The sequence below is a fragment of the Rhagoletis pomonella genome, unplaced genomic scaffold (assembly GCF_013731165.1).
Source record: "Rhagoletis pomonella isolate Grant_MI unplaced genomic scaffold, Rhpom_1.0 Rhpom_scaffold_00003, whole genome shotgun sequence".
Lineage (NCBI taxonomy): Eukaryota > Metazoa > Arthropoda > Insecta > Diptera > Tephritidae > Rhagoletis > Rhagoletis pomonella.
The window spans coordinates 78,734,558-78,756,790 of record NW_023458557.1 but is presented as its reverse complement, the minus strand read 5'-3'; the positions used below and the strand labels follow the sequence as shown (position 1 = coordinate 78,756,790).

General features: G+C 34.2%; 1 protein-coding gene across 1 annotated transcript; it reads left to right on the top strand.

Moving 5' to 3' along the window:
* The first annotated feature begins 1,059 nt into the window (after positions 1-1,059).
* LOC118735592 (adenylate cyclase type 3) lies at positions 1,060-18,166 on the top strand. The gene is made up of 20 exons (XM_036465426.1): positions 1,060-1,774; positions 2,681-2,870; positions 2,952-3,111; positions 3,191-3,340; positions 3,415-3,533; positions 4,251-4,362; positions 5,655-5,782; positions 6,004-6,162; positions 6,242-6,380; positions 6,444-6,664; positions 9,325-9,483; positions 9,552-9,756; positions 9,834-10,080; positions 12,417-12,489; positions 12,550-12,625; positions 12,711-12,936; positions 13,004-13,086; positions 13,145-13,492; positions 16,775-16,882; positions 16,941-18,166. Exons 1-20 carry the CDS (start codon positions 1,450-1,452, stop codon positions 17,196-17,198), a joined length of 3,486 nt encoding a protein of 1,161 aa, XP_036321319.1. The 5' UTR covers positions 1,060-1,449; the 3' UTR covers positions 17,199-18,166.
* Positions 18,167-22,233: the final 4,067 nt, after the last annotated feature.

The window sequence follows — 22,233 nt, the reverse complement described above, 5'->3', positions numbered from 1 at the left end:
TAGCGGGTAGTTAGGGTATTCATCCAACCACCAGTACAAGGCATGAGCAGTGGCGAAGGTGATGCAAGCAATGATGGTTACGGTGGCACTCCATTCCCACGACAGCCGGTTCTACGTACCGGAATTACTAAGGTTTTTTTCGCCTCTTGTACAACATCTTGCAGCCGGATTGCTCCGCATCCGTCTTATTCGGGAGGGCTTGAGTCCAACCCCGGACCAGTAAATATATAGGTGCAATGCTTCGGTTAGGTGCAATACCTGTAACGGATGGAGTAATCTCAGAACCTGCCACAATTCCCGTCTGATTGCTAACCAGCACCTCTTTATTCACCACACAGTCTCTTCCGTGTGTCAAAACAGGATATACCGAAACGTTGACCTCAGTCTGCAACGGGCTTCAGAGTAAGATCAAAGCGATAACTGTCTTTATGGATCGGCATGGCATACTGAAAAGCGCGATCCAAGAAGCAAATTGCACAGTAAATCGACTCTGTTGAATGCCGACGCCTACAATCTGCTCTGTAAATATCGCGAGGGAGACAATGGTGGAGGTCTAGTGTTCCAAGGACATCACCCTCAATGTCAGGGCATAGCTGCTTTCCGGTCAGGCGATGTCGGGATAGAAATATTTAGCCACCTGCCGACCGGCGGGATATCATCCTGACATACATATGTAGGGTGCGCTCTTCAGGGGTGAAAATCGTATAGCGCTTTGCAACCCTAATCCGCACCACGATCTTTGGCACTCAAGCCTGGCGCCCCGGCACCCCGGAACTCGGATTCGCATTCAGCGTATTGAATAACATAGGGATATACATATAGGTTTGGTTAATTATGCATAAACTTTTTTTTGTAAACCTGTGTTATTTGCTCGAAAAGTTTTCAAAATCTTTACTTTAATGAAATATACTCGTAGATTTAAATAAAATAACGGGTTTTTATATAGCGCGCGCTACAGCTTACTGTACATACTTATATATGTATGTACGTATGTTTGTAGATATATTGATTGACCTTCGGAATGGAAAATGAAAACTGCACTTATTTAGTTATATATATAGAATGAGAACAGCTGAAATATGTTAGTTGCGCAAACTAGAGACGAGTTCGCAAATTTTCATGAATACACCCAATAATTGAAACTTTATTCATTTAATCCACATTCATATGTATGCAGCTATCAATGCACTCAATCAACGTTACAAATGCAAGCAAACAAACAACAATACATATGGCATTCATACATACAAACCACTACACTTTTACGGTTGTGAGTCAATTCAAACTTAGTGAAAGCAATTAAATTAACGCCATCGCAACTAATCGAACAATCGAATTAAAATAAAAGAACTAGTGAAGGCAACAAGAACTACATACACACATACATACAATATATAAACGATAAAAACAAAAAAAAACACATACGAAGAAGAGTAAAATAACCTCGCAATGCCGGAGACCAAGTCAACGGCAAGCATTGAGAATGGCGTACAGAAGAGCTGCAACAACAGCAAACATTCAAATGCAACAACAGATAATGGGTACAATGCAACAGCGGGTGGTGGTGGTGCTGCTGCTACTGATGGGGACGAAAGTGCAGCGGCGAAGACTACGGGCAATGCAGTCGATTTACCAGATGCTGTATTGGATAAATTATTTCACAATTATTTCTTGAAACAACGTCGTGCGGGCTTCAAATGGTTTCTGTTTGCAGCGATACTCTTCAATGGTTGGACGCTAATTATACCGCATGAACAGAATCTGGTTCCGCTTGGTGAGTTTGACAACTTTTTTTTTTAATGTATGTAAATATGTACATTAATTAGACTGCATCACTGTCCATACGAAAAATAATCGGTACTGTTTCTCCATTTCAACTATAAAATCCATAATATTCTTGCGCCAAAATATTTCGGAAAAATTTTATGATTTTTAATATTTAAAAAAGGGGTTTTAAGTTATTTTTTGAAAAAAAGTACCTCAGCTGAAAAAAAAAAATGTAATCATAAAATTTTTTTATAAAAATATTAAACAAAATTTTTCAACGGAATGATAAGAATTAGATTTTTCATGCCGTTTTTGAGATACCAGGAAAGGCATTTTCTCACGCTGTTTATTTATTTGCAAATAAACACATTCACGTCCCAATTTTTTATTTGCAAATATCAATACATCTTAATTCAACTTGTAATGACGCTCATTTATCTTACCTTTCTCTTAAATACTTAGATTAATTTTTTTTGCAAAGAATTACAAAGGGTGAGAAAATACCTTTCGATAAGTCTAAATCGTAATAATTTTGGATGAGTTATTCAAGTTTCATTCATTATGATTCCGTTGAAATTTTGTTTTACATTTCTATGCAGATTTTTTAAGCTTAAACTGTTTGGACATCTGAGGGCATTTTTTTTTTTTCAAAAAGTACTTTAAGAAACCATTTTTATTCATAAAAAAAATTAATTTTTTGAGGTATTTTCAAATCGGTGCAGCTCCGGTCAATATTAATACTTTTCCGAAGTATTTCAAATATAAAAAAAATGTTGTAATCCCGACGAAAAACCGCAACTTTTTTTTTGTGATGCAGTCTAATGTACATACATACATATGTATGTATGTCCAATCGAGGCGTTGAAGATTGCCTTTAATGTTTATATTATTTACATATATTTCGTTTTTAAAGTATTCACTTTGTTTGTGCTTTGCACGAATGTGATGCTTAGCATAGTTTTGGATCTGAGACTGAGCGCATTGAAAAACGTTAAAGACTTACACGAACAAATTACGAAACATGCCTCGTATCTACTATGGGGCCTCTTTTTGACGCATTTCACCGTGTATTTGTATCTGCAAGGTACTAATACCTCACCAAGGTATGGTCGCCAAAAAATGATTTTCTTTTTCAATGGTTATACAATAATTTTTTATTTGCAATTTTTTTTTTTACTCAACAGAGATACACTCGGTTGGATAATACTTTTCAACTTTCTAATTTACGTTACTTTGCCTATTGAGCTTTTTTACAATGGTTGCTGCATGGGTTTCTTGACTGTTGCCATATATCCATTGCAAATATATTTTTTTGCGAGAAGAGATCCGATATTCCTACAACAAGTAAATATTGATTTTAATTTGCATTGGTTATTTTTTTTTTTTTTTTGGTAAAATTGATAAACAAAAATGTTAACTTTAGATACTAGCAAACGTTGGCTTGATTTTACCGGCATCAACCATTGGTCTCATGTACTATTTTATGAGTGAGGCAAAACAGAAGCGTGCTTTTCTGCAAGCCAAGAAGAGTCTCGAAGTGAAAATGATTATCGAGGAACAGTCTGCCGAGCAGGTTTGACCAAAGAAATGAAATATTTACTTAGGAAATAATGGTATACTTATACGATATTCTCTTTTTTTCTATAGGAACGCTTATTGCTTTCTGTATTACCAAAGCATGTGGCTGTAAAAATGCGTCAGGATCTGGGTTCGACGAGTTCGGAACCATTCAAGAAAATCTATATGAGCAGGCATGAAAACGTGAGGTGTGTTTTTTATTTATTTATGCGACTATCATAAACACTATAAAACCGAAAAACTCGAAAAATATTACCTAGAAATTTACGAGATTTTGGAATTTTTCAATTTTCTCAAATTTAAGGAACTATTTCATTGTGCGACAGTCAATTTCACACACAAAAAGATCAATATATTCGCGAAACTATGGGCCAAATATAGTAAAACTGTGTTTTTATTTTTTCTCTCTGAGGTCAGAATTTTTTAAGAGACATTGAAAATTGAATTTGAAATGAAAAAAATTATTTTAAAGTTCAGTGCAAAGTAGAATAAAAATGTGGGTATCAAATAAAAGAAAAAATAGTAAAGACTAATATAAATACGAATACATTCTCGAATTTCGTATTCCTAAATTTATTAGCTTAAAAAATTTAATTCGGCATTTTCAACGTCCAGTCGTTATTCTTAACCAAAAAACTCGAATTTTTATTTTAAATTCTACAGAATTTTCACTTTAATTTGTTACCCATATTGTTATTCCACATTGCACTTAATTTTTTAAATAATTTTTTCCTTTGTAAAAAATCCTGAGAGAAAAACCAAATGAAGTTTTACTATACTTGACTTCTAGTTTCGAGAGTATATTGAATGTTTCGAGTATTTTTAATTTTTTTGTGTGGTTTTTGTCGCACGGTGTTTTCACTATTTTTTTCATCCGATAACTGCTTGCTTTTTTCCATTTATAGCATTCTTTATGCGGACATTGTCGGATTTACCGCCATTTCGTCCACTTACAGTGCACAGGATTTGGTTAAAATGTTGAATGAACTATTCGCACGATTCGATAGGCTTGCAGAGGTAAGTGTGTACAAGCTATACTAACGATGGAGGTTTCATAGATTTTGGTACCAAGTATTAGGCATTACACTTTCATAAAAGACAAGAAAATGTGTGTGGGATAGGGATACCGCATTACATAAGTTACAAAAGTATAAAATAGACTCAGACATACTTTACACATGTCCTAATTGTAAAGGAGACCCAAAAGATGCAACTTTTATCCTGCTTTCTTACACCTACTCACTAACACTCCTTTCTCTTAGGTCCAACCTTTGGGTCTATGACTATAATCTCTCCAGCTGCAGAAATGAAAATCTCTGATGAGTTCTTGTATACTACAGCCAGTCTAACCTTTGGCACAGAAAGCTTAGCTCCGGAAAAAATACCCAGTGGCCTGATAGTTTATTATTATATGGCTTTCACTTGCCAGAGCTTGCCATGACGGTATCAAGAAAACTTTTGTCAGAAAAAAGTTGCTGATTTGATAACAGTATTTGTTACTCCAGATGAGATTTTGTAGGATACAGCCAGTCCAGGCACTGCTAAAAAGTATCTTCCCAACAACACAAGTGATTATCTTAAAGGGAAGCGATTATTCTGTAGCCAGTCTAGGCTCTAACAAGATAAACTTGTTTCAGGACAACCTAAATATCCTGTGCTCGTCAAGGATACGCTTTTAAGGCTGTCGCCTGGCAGATACTCAGGACAGTACGCTGCCAACGTAACCTACTAGAGAAAATCTAACTAGCACCTGAACTGGTTAACCAGTAAGAAAGTGTAGTTAACGCCACAACCTGTTTTGGCACTGTCGAGAAAATCTCGGTTACAGAAATCGCGACAGGCTCTAGACGGCATCAGCGCTTTGTCTAGAGAATCTCCCTCCGGGTAACATATGTATGTTATTTAATCAAGTAAATCTTAACGTGTTCGAGTATCTTTGATTCGTGAACTTTTCATCCACCTACATGGATGGATTGCCCCAAATCCGCTTAATTATTTTGGCATTTCGCAATCTCCTTTGGAAAGTTCCGCCAGTTGTTCATGCCAACTGGAGACATGTTATTCTATTAGTAAATACTTGTCACGTTTATTTTCATCAATTTTCGATTTTTCTCTGTAAAAGAGGTAGTGCATTTTTCAAATACCACCACATACTCGTAAGTAAATTCTGACGACAGTTAAACAAGCACATGCTCCACACTAATCAATCATTTTCATGCTAGCTGCTGTTACAATGTGTGCGTACATAAATATTTACGTAAATATCTACCTATGTTAACTTTCCGCTTTTCTCACCTTTAATTACATAGAAATACCATCAGTTAAGAATTAAAATCCTTGGTGATTGCTATTATTGCATTAGTGGTGCACCTGACGAACGTCCCGACCATGCTGTGCTCTGTGTACATATGGGCCTCTCAATGGTGAAAGCTATTAAGTAAGTATACGCCATGCCTTCCTTCCTCTATATTCATATGTAGGTATGTGTGGTATGTACATACATATATATTTTTATGGATCAGTATCTCAACATTTGCGAACGTTTGCTTTTTTCTGCAATTTTTGCTGATTCTTATTTTTATTCTTCGTCTGCCTCACTTTCGCCAACTACCCTGTATGTGTGTGTATATATATGTATGTATCTATGCATGTAAATAGATATGTACAGCAGAAGGCCAATTCGCCTGTTGATATGAGAGTGGGCATACACACCGGTGCTATATTGGCTGGCATACTCGGTCAGCGGCAGTGGCAATTCGATGTTTACTCCAAAGATGTTGAATTGGCTAATAAAATGGAATCAAGCGGAAAAGCCGGGTGAGTGGATTACCCTTTTGAAATGAGAGATTCAAATTATGTTTTTTTGTTGTTAACTTTTTTTTCTATATATTTACAGGCGTGTGCATATTTCGGATAAAACCTTGGCTTTCCTCAGCGGCGAATTTGAGGTAGAACCGGCACATGGCGAACGCAGAGAAGAGGCTTTACGCATTGCTGGCCTTAAGACTTACTTCATAACTAAAGTTTTGAAGCCGGTGTGTGTTCAGCATGAAAATATTTTTTAGGGCATAAAATTATTGCTTTGTATTTCTTTACAGTTTGCTTCGCCCTGCACAAAAAATATCAACGAATGTGGTGATGTAGGCGAAAATGATGTGGGCAATTTAGTAGATGATGATGCGCTCGACGAAGAATTGTTAGCTGAGTCAAAAAGTGAAGGTGACAAGACTGAAGATGCCAACAAAAGCCAGGAGCTAAGCAAGCAAGCTAGCTTCAAAGTACGCCTGCAGGAGGAATTAATTGCACGAGATGGACACGAGTAAGTAGCTTACGTTAGAAAACAAGTATACAGATTACATTTTAAAATACATATTCGATATCTACATTTTTATGGGACACATCTTTGGCCCCGGCGAAGTAAATTTTGTCTAAAAATTTTTTTGGTTAGCATATGGATATTAGCTTTAACAGGAATTCAAACGAAACGATAGCTAATCATATTATCAATTTCGATAAATAAATCGATAACAACGATAACAATGATGTTATCGAGTCGCTTTGATATCAATAATCTTAGTTTTCGATCTCGATAACATATATTGATATAGACAGATACTGAATTGATGACGGTGGCGATACCAATAAATATGTACCTATTATATTTCCAAAAGAAGATGGGGGGTCAGATACACCGCGTATGCCACCTATAATACATTTTCGATTTTATAAAAGATTTCGACAAATCAGTGTATCAAAGATGCAAATGATGTTATCGAATGGCATTAATACTTTTATTTATCGATCTTGATAAATATATCGATAACGATATAATTTTCCCTACTAAAAATGAGGTTTCTTTAAATCCAACGAAAACGCCCTATCTCAAAAAACTTTTCAAGCACGCCCTAGAATTTTATAGAAAAGCACTCTATTTCAGAATTTGTTGAAGAACGGCGTATTTCAGAATTCGATTCAAAAATGCCCTATCTCACTTCAAAATGTTTTGAAAATGTGCGGATATAGGGCGTTTTTGAAATGAATTCGGAAATAGGGCGTTCTTCAACCAAATTCTGAAATAGGACTTTTGAAAAGTTTTTTGAGATAGGGCGTTTTCGAGTTGGCGGCCGAGAGAGGTCGACCTTCCACTCAGCAGTCGATATAGAGATTAATGTTTTGTAGTTGATACGGTTTCGTAGATAAAGTGATTGATTAGCGAACTGTGTCTCGGCAAACAAAAAATGGACAGATGCTGACCAAAGATGAAAAGCCATTAGAGACATTCGAAATAAAGAGAAAAAATGCGACAATGAACTGTACGACCTTTATATTGTAACTAGACGAACTCGTATGCGCGAGACTTCGCCACGCGCTGATTTGGAGAAAGCAGGTGGTAAATCTATTAAAAAAATAATAATAAAGCCTTATTGCATACCTGATGACAAAAATAAAACCTTATTGCACATCTGGAGGCCAAGTCTTTTCATTCGACAACTCACATTATAGTCCAACGAACTGCCAACATCTTATAATTTTCCGTACAGATGGCAACCCTCTAACAAACAAACAAAAAATGCCTTCACGTATTATGTCATCACCTGAAATGGAAAAACCTGTAACAACATCGTAAATGAAAAGGAAAAAGTCGTGACTAATATTTTAATTTTGTTTTTCATAAAATGATGTGGGGAGTTGTAATTCGATGAAATCCATCATATAAATCAAAAAGTGAATTTTGAAGTTTTTATTGGTGATGGCTTTTCGAATCTCAGCGATGATGTTTGTTACGTCTCTTTGCATTTCAGGTGACGATATGTACATACATGTAAGGTAATAATTTTTAAATAGGTAGCACCCCACAAAAAAATATAGTTAATTGCACAACTGCAGGACATATACTTTCACTTGGTACCTCATTTCTTAGTACAGCGAATATCTTATAATTTTTTAAAAAGGTGGCAACACTAAAAGAATAAAACGTTATTGAACATATAGAGGCCCGGCCCTTTCATTTGACATCTCACTTTTTGTAATTCAACGAACGTATCTTATAATTTTTTAGACAGTTTGCAACGCTATACAAATTTAAAGTACTTAAGGTAACTGCCCTAACGATACATATTATATTAAACAAAATCTCGTCCAAATCCGTTAAGTAGTTTTCGAGATTAGCATGGTATAAAAAATCTCGACTTTTCTTTATACTGCGTAAGTTAGTAATTTATAAATAGATGGCAACTCTACTAGAAAATGAAAGTTTTTGTACATGCGAAGGCCATGCCCTTTCGTTTTTTTATCCAACGAACGGTGAAGATACTACAGTTTTTAAACAAGTGGCAACCATACTGAAACACATAATACATTACTGCACATCTAGAGGCTAAGTCTTTTAATTTGGTAGTGACGGTGCAGAGCTGTTGCCTTCGCTTATTATGAAATTTTGGCGGCAACCCTATTAAAAAAAAATAAATAAAACATTAATGCTTAACTAGCAGCCAATCCCTTTCATTTGACACCTCATTTTTTGGATCTTATAATTTTTTAGACAGGCGGCAACCCTATTGAAATTCTAAATACCAAAGGTCACTCTCCTATCGATACTGAAAATATTAGAGAAAAACTCACCCGAATCCGTTTAAAAGTTTTCGAGATTAGCGTGACGGCGGACAAAAAAGCTCATTTTCTTGACCTATCCGTCAATGTCTTTTATATTACTCGATCTATAAACTTTACTACACAAAGCTGCCAATATTGAATTAATTCAGAGCGGGGAATTTCCTCAGTATGTACATATCGCACACCGCCTTCAAAAGAATTACAACTCAAAATTTTGCATTTTTGAAGTTATGCGCTAAAAATACACACAGATCATTTATTTACTTTTCAGTAAAAGCTGGAGCGATTTTTTTTTTTTTTAATTTGTTGAAAAAATCTTAGGTAAAGTCTCCTTCGCCCATATGATACATATTTTTTATTTTACAGAGATCTTTCGAAGTTCACAACATTCTTCCTAAAATTCAAGAACAAGAACTTAGAGGAGGCTTATGCAGCTTATCGTGAACCTCTTTCTTCTGTGCCATTGCTAGCTGCTTTTATTGTTCAAGTCATCGATATTTTGTATTCTTATATTGTGCTTCCAAGGTAGGTTTTGTTGTTGGTAATTTATTTAAATCATTCAATAAAATATTTGCAATCTTTTTCGCCAACAGATCACCGTTACATTTTATAAATATTTCGGCGCCATTGATACCAATTTCTATGCTCGTCTTCATCTCAATTGCCGAAAGTTTTCCTGATCATTTACCTGAATTCTTTGTGAGTCTTAGCAAACGTTTCAATGATATAACATTCGTACGAGAATTGGCTGCGATTATAATAGCAGTGACAATAGGACTCAGTAATGTTGTGGATATGGTAAGATTAGTGTAAATGAATAATCTATCATTCCTATACTATATGTCTGTATTATCCTTCACATTTGTTATTTTCAGTACTTTTTTGTGACTTTCTTGAAAACGGATCATGTCGTTTTGGAAAGCGAAATAGATGCCATCACTGAGGGCATTGTTGTGGCCGAGCCGGTCTCGGCATCAATGCAGGTGTCGCCGCCAATACCCGGAGAAATCTTTATGTATCCTTCATATATGAGCAACTTTGCTGTGTTGATACTAATTGCAACGGCTGTTATTGCGCAACTAACTCATATGACGAAAATCGTATTGATGATCGTGTTTACAGGTAAATTAGAGAATGAGAGAAATATCGAGGCGGTAGCGCACATAATGAGATGGTCAATTTGAGGACAGCAATGCCCAGAGGGAGCTTTTACCCAGTACTCAGAGCAGTCACCACCAACGTTCGCACTTTGCTCCGAGCGGAATAGATTTACTCCACTTTTTGAAACCCACTGCTCTACTCCGGTTTGCTTTAAATCTATCTGCAATTTTGGTACGTTAAAAATTCTGTAACTGTTTGTTGGAATTTCACTTTATGAAATGAGTCAAAAACCTTTAAGCTTTGTATCCAACGCTTAAAAAACCGGCAAAGAAAAAAAATCCCACTATTTTCTGTGAATAGTAGAGTCCAAGGAATTTTGATATCTGTTATTTCAGGGCCTGCTGTCTCACTCTTTTCTCACGAAATAATGGAGCGGGCACATATTCCTGTTGCAAGCATAATAAACTTTAGAAAACCGTAGTAGAAACTTCTTATGAACTCCGTACTGCGTAAATGACATTTGACATAAGCAAACTTTTTCGCCGTTTCTCTTGCGTTTTTTATATGGAGCCTTTGCTTTTCTTGAAAGCCGGATATTAAGCCCCAAAAGCAAAGACTTTAAATTTAAATAATGCTTAAATTCATTACCAAAATTATATTTGTACTCCAATTTTCCGATTCATTAACTTCTGAATTGGGTTTCTGTGGTCCGAACCCCGGCCAGGACAGAAACCTTTCCGACGGCAATAGCTTTATGAAGCTTTTTTATATCAGCGATGAGCAGAAAGATCTTTTTACAGCTTAAAAGCTCACTGGGTAAAAGCTCTCTCTGTTCCTCACTGGTCCAGAGACGCACAAAAGGAGCCCGCTGAAGAGCTTTAGTTTAAATGAGATTTTTTTAAATGTTTATAAATTTTATTTGGAAAAGTGACAATCAGAGAGAGCTTTTGCTCTGTGCGCGTCCTACAATAAACCTATAGAAATCTTTAGAAAATTTTTACCGCGAAATATGCTTTGGTCGTGACTGATTTAGAGGCGCACATAGTATAAGCTCCCTTTTAGGTATCGCTTACCTAAGGTGGCGGACAAACAAATAGGGACGCGACATTTTAACAAGTCTAGTTATTTTCTTTTTGTTTTTTAAATCAAAATTACAAACTTCGTACAAGATTTATAAAAACTTTACGAATTTCAAAATGTTCATCCTACTAATCTCAAACATTTTATTCAGGATTAAAATAAAAAATTGTAGGTGTACAAGTTTTTTTTGCGGACGGTGTTGTGCGTTTTCCTCCATTAAAAAAAAAATTGTAGCACTTAAGTTGTTTGGTGGAGCGTGACACCGTCAGCAAAAAAAACCGCCAAAAATCAACGGTAAGCAATCGCTTACTCAAACTTACACTTTAATGTGCAACAAAACTACGTATCGAAATTTTTTCTAAAAAACCTGATTAAGGTGTTAATTTTTATGAAGCTTTGCGGAATTCCCCTCATTTTTGTAAACAGTTTGAATTCTTTTTCAGTATGAAATACCTTCATAAAAAATAATAAACATTAAATAAACAAAATAAAAATAGCCAAAACTTGTTGAAATATCTCAACCCGATTTGTTTGCCCGCCACTGTGCATTAGGGTGTCCCGTCCAAAAATTTTTTGTGAGCTACACGAGCAAGAGGTATTAAAATTTGCGTAGTTTTACACATGTAAAGAAAAAGGTAAAAAAATCAGAATTGTGTGTCATTTTGTTGGCTCTATCGCATCATGACGTTTTCCACGTATTCTATATGAAAAAGAAACACTTTTTCGTAGAAATTGTATAAATTCTTAAAAATCAATATTTTTCAATTGCAAAACTCTTCTTTTCTTTAGGAGACTTCAAAGGATAATACCCAATTGTTTATTTAATCAGTTTTTAATACTTAATATTTTTTATCGGTCCCCCAAAAGCTCCAAAAAATGAAATGGGGGGCCCATAAAAAATCATTATTATTAAAAAGTGATTAAATAAATAATTGGGTATTATTCTTCGAAGTCTCCTAAAGAGAAAAAAGATTGCCGATTGAAAAATATTGATTTTCAAGGATTCTATACCATTTCTACGAAAAACTGTTTTTTCCCCATATAAAATAGTGGTAAACTTCATGGTGCGGTAGAGCCCTTTAAAATTACAACAATTCTGATTTATTTGCTTTTTTCTTAACATGTGTTAAATTACGCAAATTTCGATACCTCTTGCGATAGTGCAGCTAAAAAAAAAAAATTGGACGGGACACCCTACTGTACATACATATGTATGTATATAGAGTTGATATGGGATTTAAAAAAATCCTTTGATTATTTTTTTCACTTACTTCCAGCTGTTCATTGCTATTGCAATATATTCCTCCTGAGCGATTTATATACATTCGAGGATGATCTTGCATCTAATCCGTAAGTTTAGGCCCATTTGAAGTCACATATACATATGTAAACAATCTTCGATATTTTCAGCGCAATACCGACTTCGGTCGCCCTATCTACGGTTCTAATTATGGTCACATTGGCATTAACGTTTTTTGCGCGACATGTAAGTGAGCTGCAATGCTGCCTAAGTCGAATTAAATTACTTGCATTTTTTTTTTAATTTATTTGGTCTCATCTTCTTCCAACAGATGGATCGTGAGGATCGTGTAATTTTTAAATGGAAAACAGAAGTGGCTGAGCAACGTGAAATGGCAACAGATATGCGGCAACGAAATGAAGCGCTAGTCTATAACATACTACCCGTTCATGTAGCAGAACATTTCATGAAGAACACGAAACGATCACACGATGATCTCTACTCGCAAAGTTATGCTGAAGTGGGTGTGCTATTTGCGAGCATGCCCAACTTTTCAGGTATGCAAATGATGTTTTCAAAAGTGTGTATTTCCACAAGAGTTATTAACTCACTTATTTTCAATAGATTTTTATTCAGAGGAAACCGTTAACAATCAAGGACTTGAATGTTTGCGCTTTCTAAACGAAGTGATATCCGATTTTGATGCGGTAATTTTAGCTCATCAAATAGCCTGCTTGTAATTTATGAATTCAAATGTTATTTCAGTTACTTGAGCTTCCACAATTTCAAGATATAATTAAAATAAAAACCATCGGTTCCACTTATATGGCCGCAAGCGGCATCAACTCAAATCGCATAAGTCAACCGAATGATCCAATCACCAAACGTTGGGCCCATCTGGCTATCTTGGTGGAGTTCGCTCTGGAGTTGAAGAAAGCTTTACAGGGTATCAACGAGCAATCGTTTAATCATTTTGTGCTTAAAATGGGTATTAATCATGGTCCAATAACGGCTGGTGTAATTGGTGCACGAAAACCTCATTATGATATTTGGGGTAATACCGTGAATGTTGCGTCGCGCATGGAGAGTACGGGCAAAGCTGGTGCCATACAGGTGAGATGAAATTGACTCCGAATTCTGGTTCTCATTTGTTATAATCCATCTATGAAATTTTTTGCAACTGAAAACCGGAAATCCATTATATTTAGAATGCCTCGATTATTTAACCAAAAACCAAAATGTTTAGATCGCTACCACAGACCTCGAATGGCCCGCATCAGTTATTACTGTAGTTGGGCTACATACTTTCATTCAAAATAAAGTTCAACCTTGGGAGTTCTGGCATAAACCTATGATAAAATAGACTTTCTTAAAGAAATATTAGGACCAAGTGAGCTTGGTATGTTAGAACTATCCTACGCAAGATCTATGGCCTGTTCGCATAAGCGACGGGTATCACAAAAGATATAATGACGAACTATATCAGCGTTCCTACGATAGTCGGTTCTACGTAATCGGAACGACCCACATTTACATATATCTGACTAAGGACTGTCACACAGACAAATAGTTCTAAGGCTAAAAAAGAAGAATCTTTAACTGCCTGATCTCGCAGGCCTTCTATGGCCCGACTGCTGAAGTTCCTCACAGAAAATACCGATTTTCCTTTTTCCTTGAAACCAACGCAAATCTCTCTCCTTAGCATATCGGTAAGCCTGGCGTTAGAAAGGTTTTGAAACTCAGGTTTATGTTAGGCTATATGTATATCAGCTCCTCCTAATCAGAGAAGGGAGTACACTTGTACAAGGAGAGCAAACCCATATTTTGCGTAGGCAAAATGGAAAGAGAACATAGGGGAAAATGTATAATCGATACCTGTAAAACACGTACAATGTTGCCAGGTTTTCGGCATGAGAAAACGTCTCTTGGTCTGAAAAAACGTCATTTCCAAACGTAAGGTATATTAAAATGTCATTTCGACAGAGCACATTTAAATTTCATTAGGGGTATTCACCAAAGTGAGCAAGAGGCCTGGCACTCTGGCAAAACAGCAGATGAGCTCAAGCAACGACTGTTGCAACAATTTGGTGAAGAATACCGCTATTGTAAACTGGTTTGAGATCGTTAATATAAAAACCATTTTATACATACACTTGTGATCAGCTGATTAAGTCATCAACATTTTGATCGATTTTGGCTGTTTTTTTTTGTTTGTTTATTTAATGTTTATTATTTTTTCATAAAAGCCTAGCTCATTATATAACTAACACAATATAAATCCACACTTCAAACTTTGTACAAAAATTATAAAAAATCTGAAAAGTTTCAGATAGATTTTCAAGCTAGATTTTCAAGTTTATTCAGATTTTTTAATTTTTTTTAGTATGCAGTTTGATAGCCCATTAAATTCCAGGGCAATAATGTGCAAGTTTTAAGTTGCTATATATATTTTTTTTCTTGTAGACATTTGTTTAGGTGGTCGGTTGTCGAAAATGCTAAATTTCGTTCTGCTAAGAAAGAACATAGTGCCTTTTCGAGCGTGCGTGTTACAATAGATCAGCTCTTCCTAATTTGGCTTTTAATATGCAATTGCAAATATTGTAACTTCAAGCGTTTACACAACCAGCCTTTGAACGCGGGATCCTTAGTACCAGAATCAAAAAAATAAATAAAAAATGCGAGTACGCTTGGTTTGCATCATATTTATGTCATATGTGTCCAAAGAATAAATATCTTTTGATGCACCTGCTGCAAAAAACAAAGCTTGTAAAGATTTATTAAGAAAATAATTCAAAATCAGTTCTACTTACAAGGTTAAGTAACAAATTTGCCGAAAGTGTGAGCGTCAGTACTTACTCTACAAGCAAATAGTACGCTATACATTGAATAAGTATATTGTGCATAGAGAAAAATTACTGTGAAGTTAAAAAAAGTCATTTTTACACAAAAAACATCCAAACGTCAACAGGATACAAAAAGCGTCCAAATGACCATAAAAAGGTCAACCTGGCAACGCTGAACACGTAGTAATCTGAAAGTCTGCAAGTTGGAGCACGCCCAGCCTTACCTTGAAGGGTGAAGAGGGATCTAATCGGGCCCTATATTGGTATACTTTGATCTATCTCACCTGGGAGGAATTTTAAATTTCGGAGAACCACGGAGACTAGAGAAGAAGGCCAAAGTGTCAGAAAGCTCAAGAGAAAGATCATTGCTTGAGAGTAGTTCAAAGTTATAAACTGTGTATCGTAAACGTATAGTAAGTTTGAGAGCTAAGCCTAAATCTACTTTCACACGATTTACCGCACTTCAGAATGTGTACTTTCAGTATAAAACATTTTCATTACCACTGTCTAATTATTAGCGGCAGTGTTTTCATCAGTACTTTTTCCGACTCTCTGTCGAATCGAAGCTGGGCAAAAATCTGCAAACTATGAACAACGCTTCATTAGACAATGTAAGTGGTTATTTTACTAGGTAAACGTTGGGTGTCAACATTTAGCCAAGCAAGCGGTATAACAACGGGCCCTCTTAGGCTTGACTATGCCTTCATGCTGGACCTAACCTAACCCTGCCTCTCACTACATCATTTTCTGTACGACCAAGCCAAAGAGTTCCATTTTTAAGTGTTTTATTTTAAACCGTACGAGTTCATTGTTTCATACTCTTAGAGCTGAAGAGATCTTGCGTACAGTGTCCCTAAAATGATGTCAGATTTGTAGAGTATGATGAAACAAGCTTAATGATTGTTTCTATATAAATAATGACGCAAAATTTTTTTAATGGCCCAATTTGTGTGCCCAGTGAAAATCCGGCATAAGGAGTCATAAAATAAAAAAGTTCCTCAATTTTCAAATGAGAAAACAGACTTTAAACGCAATTATGTCGAATTTTCACAAGCCATCAAAATTAAAGGAATTTTTCCTTTAAAAAATGTCACGTGGAAACAAGCTTAATAACTATTTCCCATGAAAACAAGTAATTTTTAAGCAAAAATACGATTATTTTAAATTAGGAGTATTGTAATTTTTTCATGATCCAATGAACTAAAATAAATTAGTATGGGACCACACTCGAGTTACCACCTTTCCGATAAAAAAAAAAAAAAGAATTATCGAAAACAGTTCCCCTAGTCTACAGTTATGCAGTAACATATGTACATAAAAAATATATTCCGATGAATTTATGACCTTCCTCCTTTTTTGAAGTCGGTTAATACATATTTTCGCAGATATTTTTTAATGACCAAATTGGATATTACAAATTGTGTAATTTAATGCCCAGTGCAAATCCGGTATATTAGAAGCCATAAAATCTAAATGTTTCCGAAGTAGAAGACCCTGACAACTGCCACGCTTTTTCAATCAATTTGAGTTTTTTTTTTTTTTTTTTCGACAGGTGACAGAAGAAACTTGCAATATTCTACAAGAATTTGGCTACACTTTCCAACAACGTGGACTTGTTAGTGTTAAGGGTAAAGGTCAACTTATGACCTACTATTTAATGGTAAGTATTTTGAATTAAAAGTATCAAATATAGGCTTGATCTTTCTTTTTCAACACAGGGAAAAGCCGATAAGGGCAGCATCACATACCCAACTGTGCGTCAATCGAGTGACGAGCACTTAAAGCCCGTAATAGAAAATCATTTACAAACAACAAACGAACATTGCAATGGACACTCGGCCATAAATGGCATTGGAGCTGGTGATGTGCGGCACAAAGAGATCAATGAACCTGATATAAAAACACCACTTTTAGATATAAAGGCGCATGATAGTAGCACGATGGCTGATGGCGAGGCAGATGCATTGATAAATTAGATTTTATGAGAAAAAAAAATTAAAAAAAAAAGAAATCAAAATGAAAAACAAACACCATATACTAGTAAACTATACAAAAGGAGTTTAGTAATTCTGTGTGTTAAACTAGCATATGTAAGGGCAAAGTACGATTAAGTGTGCTGTAACGAATACCGTCGACGATACTGCAAAACGGTCTCATACTTGCACCGGAATGCATCTGCAAATCGTTACATCCTAATAAACGAATGACAAAACTGTTTTCCGTGTTTAATTTGGGCCAAGTTCCTTATCTAGTTGTTTGCTGGGTTAGAGCTGTTTCGGCCGTTGAGTTAAAAGCGTTGCCGTTCTAATAAAAACAGACTCCCTCTACGAAACAGCTCTAACCCAGCAAACAAAACTGTTTTCCTTTGGCTGATAAAGATGAACGATTGCCAGAAGCGATCAGGTAACAGATCAATTAGGCACCAGAGGTAATAAGTCATAGCACGTTTTGCAGTATCACCAACGATATGTGTTATACAGCGGCTGTCATATAAGGGAGACGCTGAAATTTTGGGTAGGAAAGGAAATCAATAGATTGGATATATCCCTACACCCTTATGGTTGCTTGCGTCCTATCCAAAAAAAAAAAAAAGCAAACATCAAAGAACAACAAAAATTGTACAGAAGCAATATTCAAATCAAGACATACTTACATACAAACATAAAACCATAGTAAACACTCAACCAAGCAAACATACGTATACCAAACAGATTTTTTGCATTAATTAAATACTATATATAAACACAGTATATAATAAATATTTATGTACTAAGTATATGTGAGTATGAAGAACAAAAAAGAGTAAATAAATAGTAGGAAAAAAATTCAAAATATTAACTGTATGTAAGTGATTACCTACGTAGTCAAAAGAAGAAGATATGTATCTGCCTTTTCCTGGGTTTACATATGTATGTATTTTGATGCCCAATTTTGACTGCCAGCCTATGGCTATTATTTCTATTGTTATTATCAATATTATTGTTATTAAGTATTTGCTATTATTATTATGCATTATATTTTGTTATCTTCTTGCCAAAAATGTTTACTCTTAAAGGATGAGTGGCGTTTTTGAATTTTAAAAATTCATGATTATAGGGACCCCAAAAACCCCAGAGTAATAAGTTTCGAGCACATTCTATGAATTTTTAAAAATTTATTCGCCATTTTGGATATTTAAAAACGTCATTCATCATTTAAAAGTAAAATTTTGCACCGAATTTACAAGTATATAACCGATTTTTTTTTTACCTGCACCAATTTCGGAGAGTGGTGGGGGCTTCAACTGACGAAAAATGCCTCATATGTACATACATACATATATGTACATACTATTTATTCTATAAAAACCAATGTACATAATTATATGGCTATGTATTTTTAATATTAATCTCGCACTCAACGACACTTTTTATTAAGTCACAGCTACTTCGCAACATATTTAGGGTATTCACAAGCTGCAATAACAGTCCATATTGTCATAAATTTGAAAACGGTTACATTTGTTTTGTAATTGTTGTTAATTGTTTAAAAATATTTTTAGTCGCTAAGAAAATTGTGGCATTATTATCATGCGACTCGTCATAACACCTTGTGAATAACCTAATTTCATGTTTTTCTTTTTATGTACCAAATATCTCAAATAAAAATTCTTAATTAGGCAAAGTAATAAAGGGCATTCGCTTAAATTGAAAAAAAATAACTCCAAAATCTGACTAAACTGGCAAAATTGGATATGAAGAATACTGTCTAGTTTCAAATTCTATATAAGTGTCGAAATCTGTAAAAAAAAACGTTTTAGGACATTCATTGTAGGGCCTCTGCCAAACTACACAGAAAAAAATATGATCTATAGAAACCAGAAGATTGTCTCTAGGAAAAATGTCTAGGCTAAGGGGTAAAATATTGAATTGTTATTAACTTTATTTACATATAAAAGCATCTTTAAAAAATCATAGAGAAAATTTGCTTGATTGCATCCTTAAAAAAAAAAAAATACTTCCTAATGCAGCCAAAATTACTTAATTTAAAACACTCAGTCAGCAAGTACATTTCATTAACAGTTTTTAGTGTTGTGGCAGCTTAAGGGGCAGGTATGGTAAACTTCTCCATTTGGCCCTAGACTAAATTGTTAATAGAACGCCATTTTCTCCCCTGTTAAAATTTTGACTAATGGACTTGGCGCTTTTTCATCTATGTATGTAAATTGGTGGTCGGCATACTAACACAAAACGAGTCAATAGATGAGACTGTGATGCTCTCTCAGAGAGCGATCAAGTAAGCTCTCACTAATCTAAATCATAGCCAAATGCTGTATTCTTAAAAAATTGGGAAACTACATAGAATATTCGAAACTGAAGTAGTTCAGTCAAAGTTTCGTGACTCTTTTAAGAATTAAGAGTATTTTAAGTGGTCAGTGTTATCTTAAGTTGTTTATAAGGACACTTATATAGTATTTATGTGAGCACAAATGCATATTATTTGAGAATTTAGACTGTACATATTTCTTTGTATAATATGTTATGGCTTTTCGCAAACAATAACTTTCAAAGAACAAAAAATAAATAAAAAATTAAAAAATAAATAAACTAAAACCATAAAATATATTCGAAAAAAAGTTAAACATTTTACAAACGAATGATCAACTCCAGTATATTTGTACAAATATTGATTTTTATATACTTTGCTGTTGTTTTTATATGAATTTGGGCAAGTTTTAAAAAAGTAATAAATGTAAAATTTAAATTAATTATAAAAATTTTAAAATAAGATTAATTTATAGTAGAATGAAATAAAACTGAGTACCTTGAAATCTATATAAAGCTATCTCTGTACAAAATGTTATCGATAAATTAATTGTATGTACAAGTAAGTACGAGTGTATGTATATATGTATACTAAGTATAAAGTCATGATAAAGAATTGTGTAAAAAGAAATAAATTCAATAAAAAATATTACATAATCATAAATGATTTAATAAATTACAATACATAACCATAAAAAGAAATGCATATCATCATGATTAACGCAAGAGGCCCTAGTTGACGCTTTTTTGATCTCAGATGCATCTCCTTAGCAAAATGCATAGTCAAATCTTTCAAAAAAATACGAGATTTATTGTGAACTTTATTCCCATATAAATTTCTTCTCGTATAAAATTTAAAAGTTTGTCTGGCAGGGCCGGAACTTTTGCAATCATGGTGACGATATGTAAATACCTATTTGCAAAAATATATACACATACACATATGTTGTATATTTCTAAGTAAATGCTGTCTTATTATAACAGTATTTTTGCCTTCTTAAACGCATTAATGCAAATCATCTGTCTGTTTCTTCCCTAAACCTAAAGTATCCAATTTGAGCAAAATTAGAAATTTTTCGTAGTTGCGCTTATTGGAATTAACTATGTGTCATGATTAAGAAATAAAAGAGACTGATTATTTGCGTTGATGCGTTTAAGAAGACAACCTATTACATTCAGACGACCATTTGCACAAACACTATAACAAATATTACGAATCAGCAAGTGAAAAAGAAACGCCGAATTTCGTTTGTCATTTGTTTCTATAAATCTCCTTTGCAACCATTTTTTTTTTGTTTTTTTTTTTGTTTGCAACCATTTCTTTTTTTTTTTTTTTTATAAAATACTGGGCGACTAAATTATTGTTTTTTATAGTTCTCAGTTTGGTTGCTGATGCTTCCGACAGGGTATCATGGCGCAATAAACAGGTGAAGTAAGCTTGGTCAACATTGTGGTCCTAAATCAGATAAAATTTCAAACGAAGAAAAGTTGTGTGAAATTTTAAATATCATGATTCATGAAACTTTTAAAATTTATACGGTGTTTACAAGAGGTGATTTTACAGGCCTTTCAACTAATCGCTCCCAATGACGTTGGGGGTAGCCAACTTTCCATTCACCCCTCCATTCCTCTAAAATTGTCTGTAAAATCGCTTCAGGTTTCAAGTCTATAAAAATTACCGTTGATTTTCGAGAATTTTTTTTTTTGTCAAGGGTGTTGCGCATTTTCCTCCATATAAAAATAGATTTTATTCATGCGTTATATGGAAGAAAATGCGAAACACCCTTTACAAAAAAATTCTCAAAAATCCACGGTAACTTTTAGAGACTTGAAACTTGCATCTTATTTAATGGGCAAAAAAACAGCATACTCAAAATTTTACGAATTGAAAAGTTTCAAATTTTGATGAAAATTTTTTGACATTTCCTGAATTTTCCCCCCGAGTTCTATATGAAATTAAAAAAATTGATTCTGCTGTAGAATGAATTACATTTTTATAAAAAATTAAAAAAAAATGGTATGGAAAATATAAATAAAGAAAATCGTCAAAACGTTATACTTTTGACGCTGACTGTATATGACAGAACACAACCACACTCTGCAAATATGTAGTCAGTAGATGAAAACCAAACTAACTATAAAATTTTGATAAAGTATGTATTGCAAAACAAAAATTAACTTAAATTGTTCTTTTAAAACTTTTCTATTTCTTCTAAACTTGTCCTTTTGAAACGCTGCAATAGAAAATTTTCCACAACCATATTACCAGATGTCTGTCTACCTTTGATTTTATTTGAAACTTTCAACCAAAAGAACTACCAAGTAAAATTGTGTGGAAAAATTAATTACTGTTGTAGAGACTTCGAATTTATGAATAAAAACTTTCTAGATTGCACTAGTCTGTACAAGCGAGTTCTCCTTGTTGTTAACGGTTAAATTCGATGTAAAAGAAACCCGAAAATTAATTTTTACAGCTGAAAATATTATTATTTGCAACTTATGTTTATTTTTTTAGACTTAATAATAATCATTTAAAATATAGTTTGATCCATAACAGAAACAACATAAATAGAGTTTTCAAAGATTTCACAAAGTCCACAAAAATTAATGAAGGTTTAAAATTTGTTATCAAAATTTCAAATTTTTTATTCAGAATTTTTACAAAATTTTCGAGTACGCAATTTTGTAGCCCATTTAATTTTAGTGT

Excerpts from the sequence above, each read along its gene's own strand:
- LOC118735592 (XM_036465426.1), top strand. The coding sequence starts at position 1,450 with ATGCCGGAGACCAAGTCAACGGCAAGCATTGAGAATGGCGTACAGAAG. Across the intron at positions 5,783-6,003 it reads TCAATGGTGAAAGCTATTAA|ATATGTACAGCAGAAGGCCA; the intron begins GTAAGTATACGC and ends GCATGTAAATAG. Across the intron at positions 12,490-12,549 it reads GATGATCTTGCATCTAATCC|CGCAATACCGACTTCGGTCG; the intron begins GTAAGTTTAGGC and ends CGATATTTTCAG.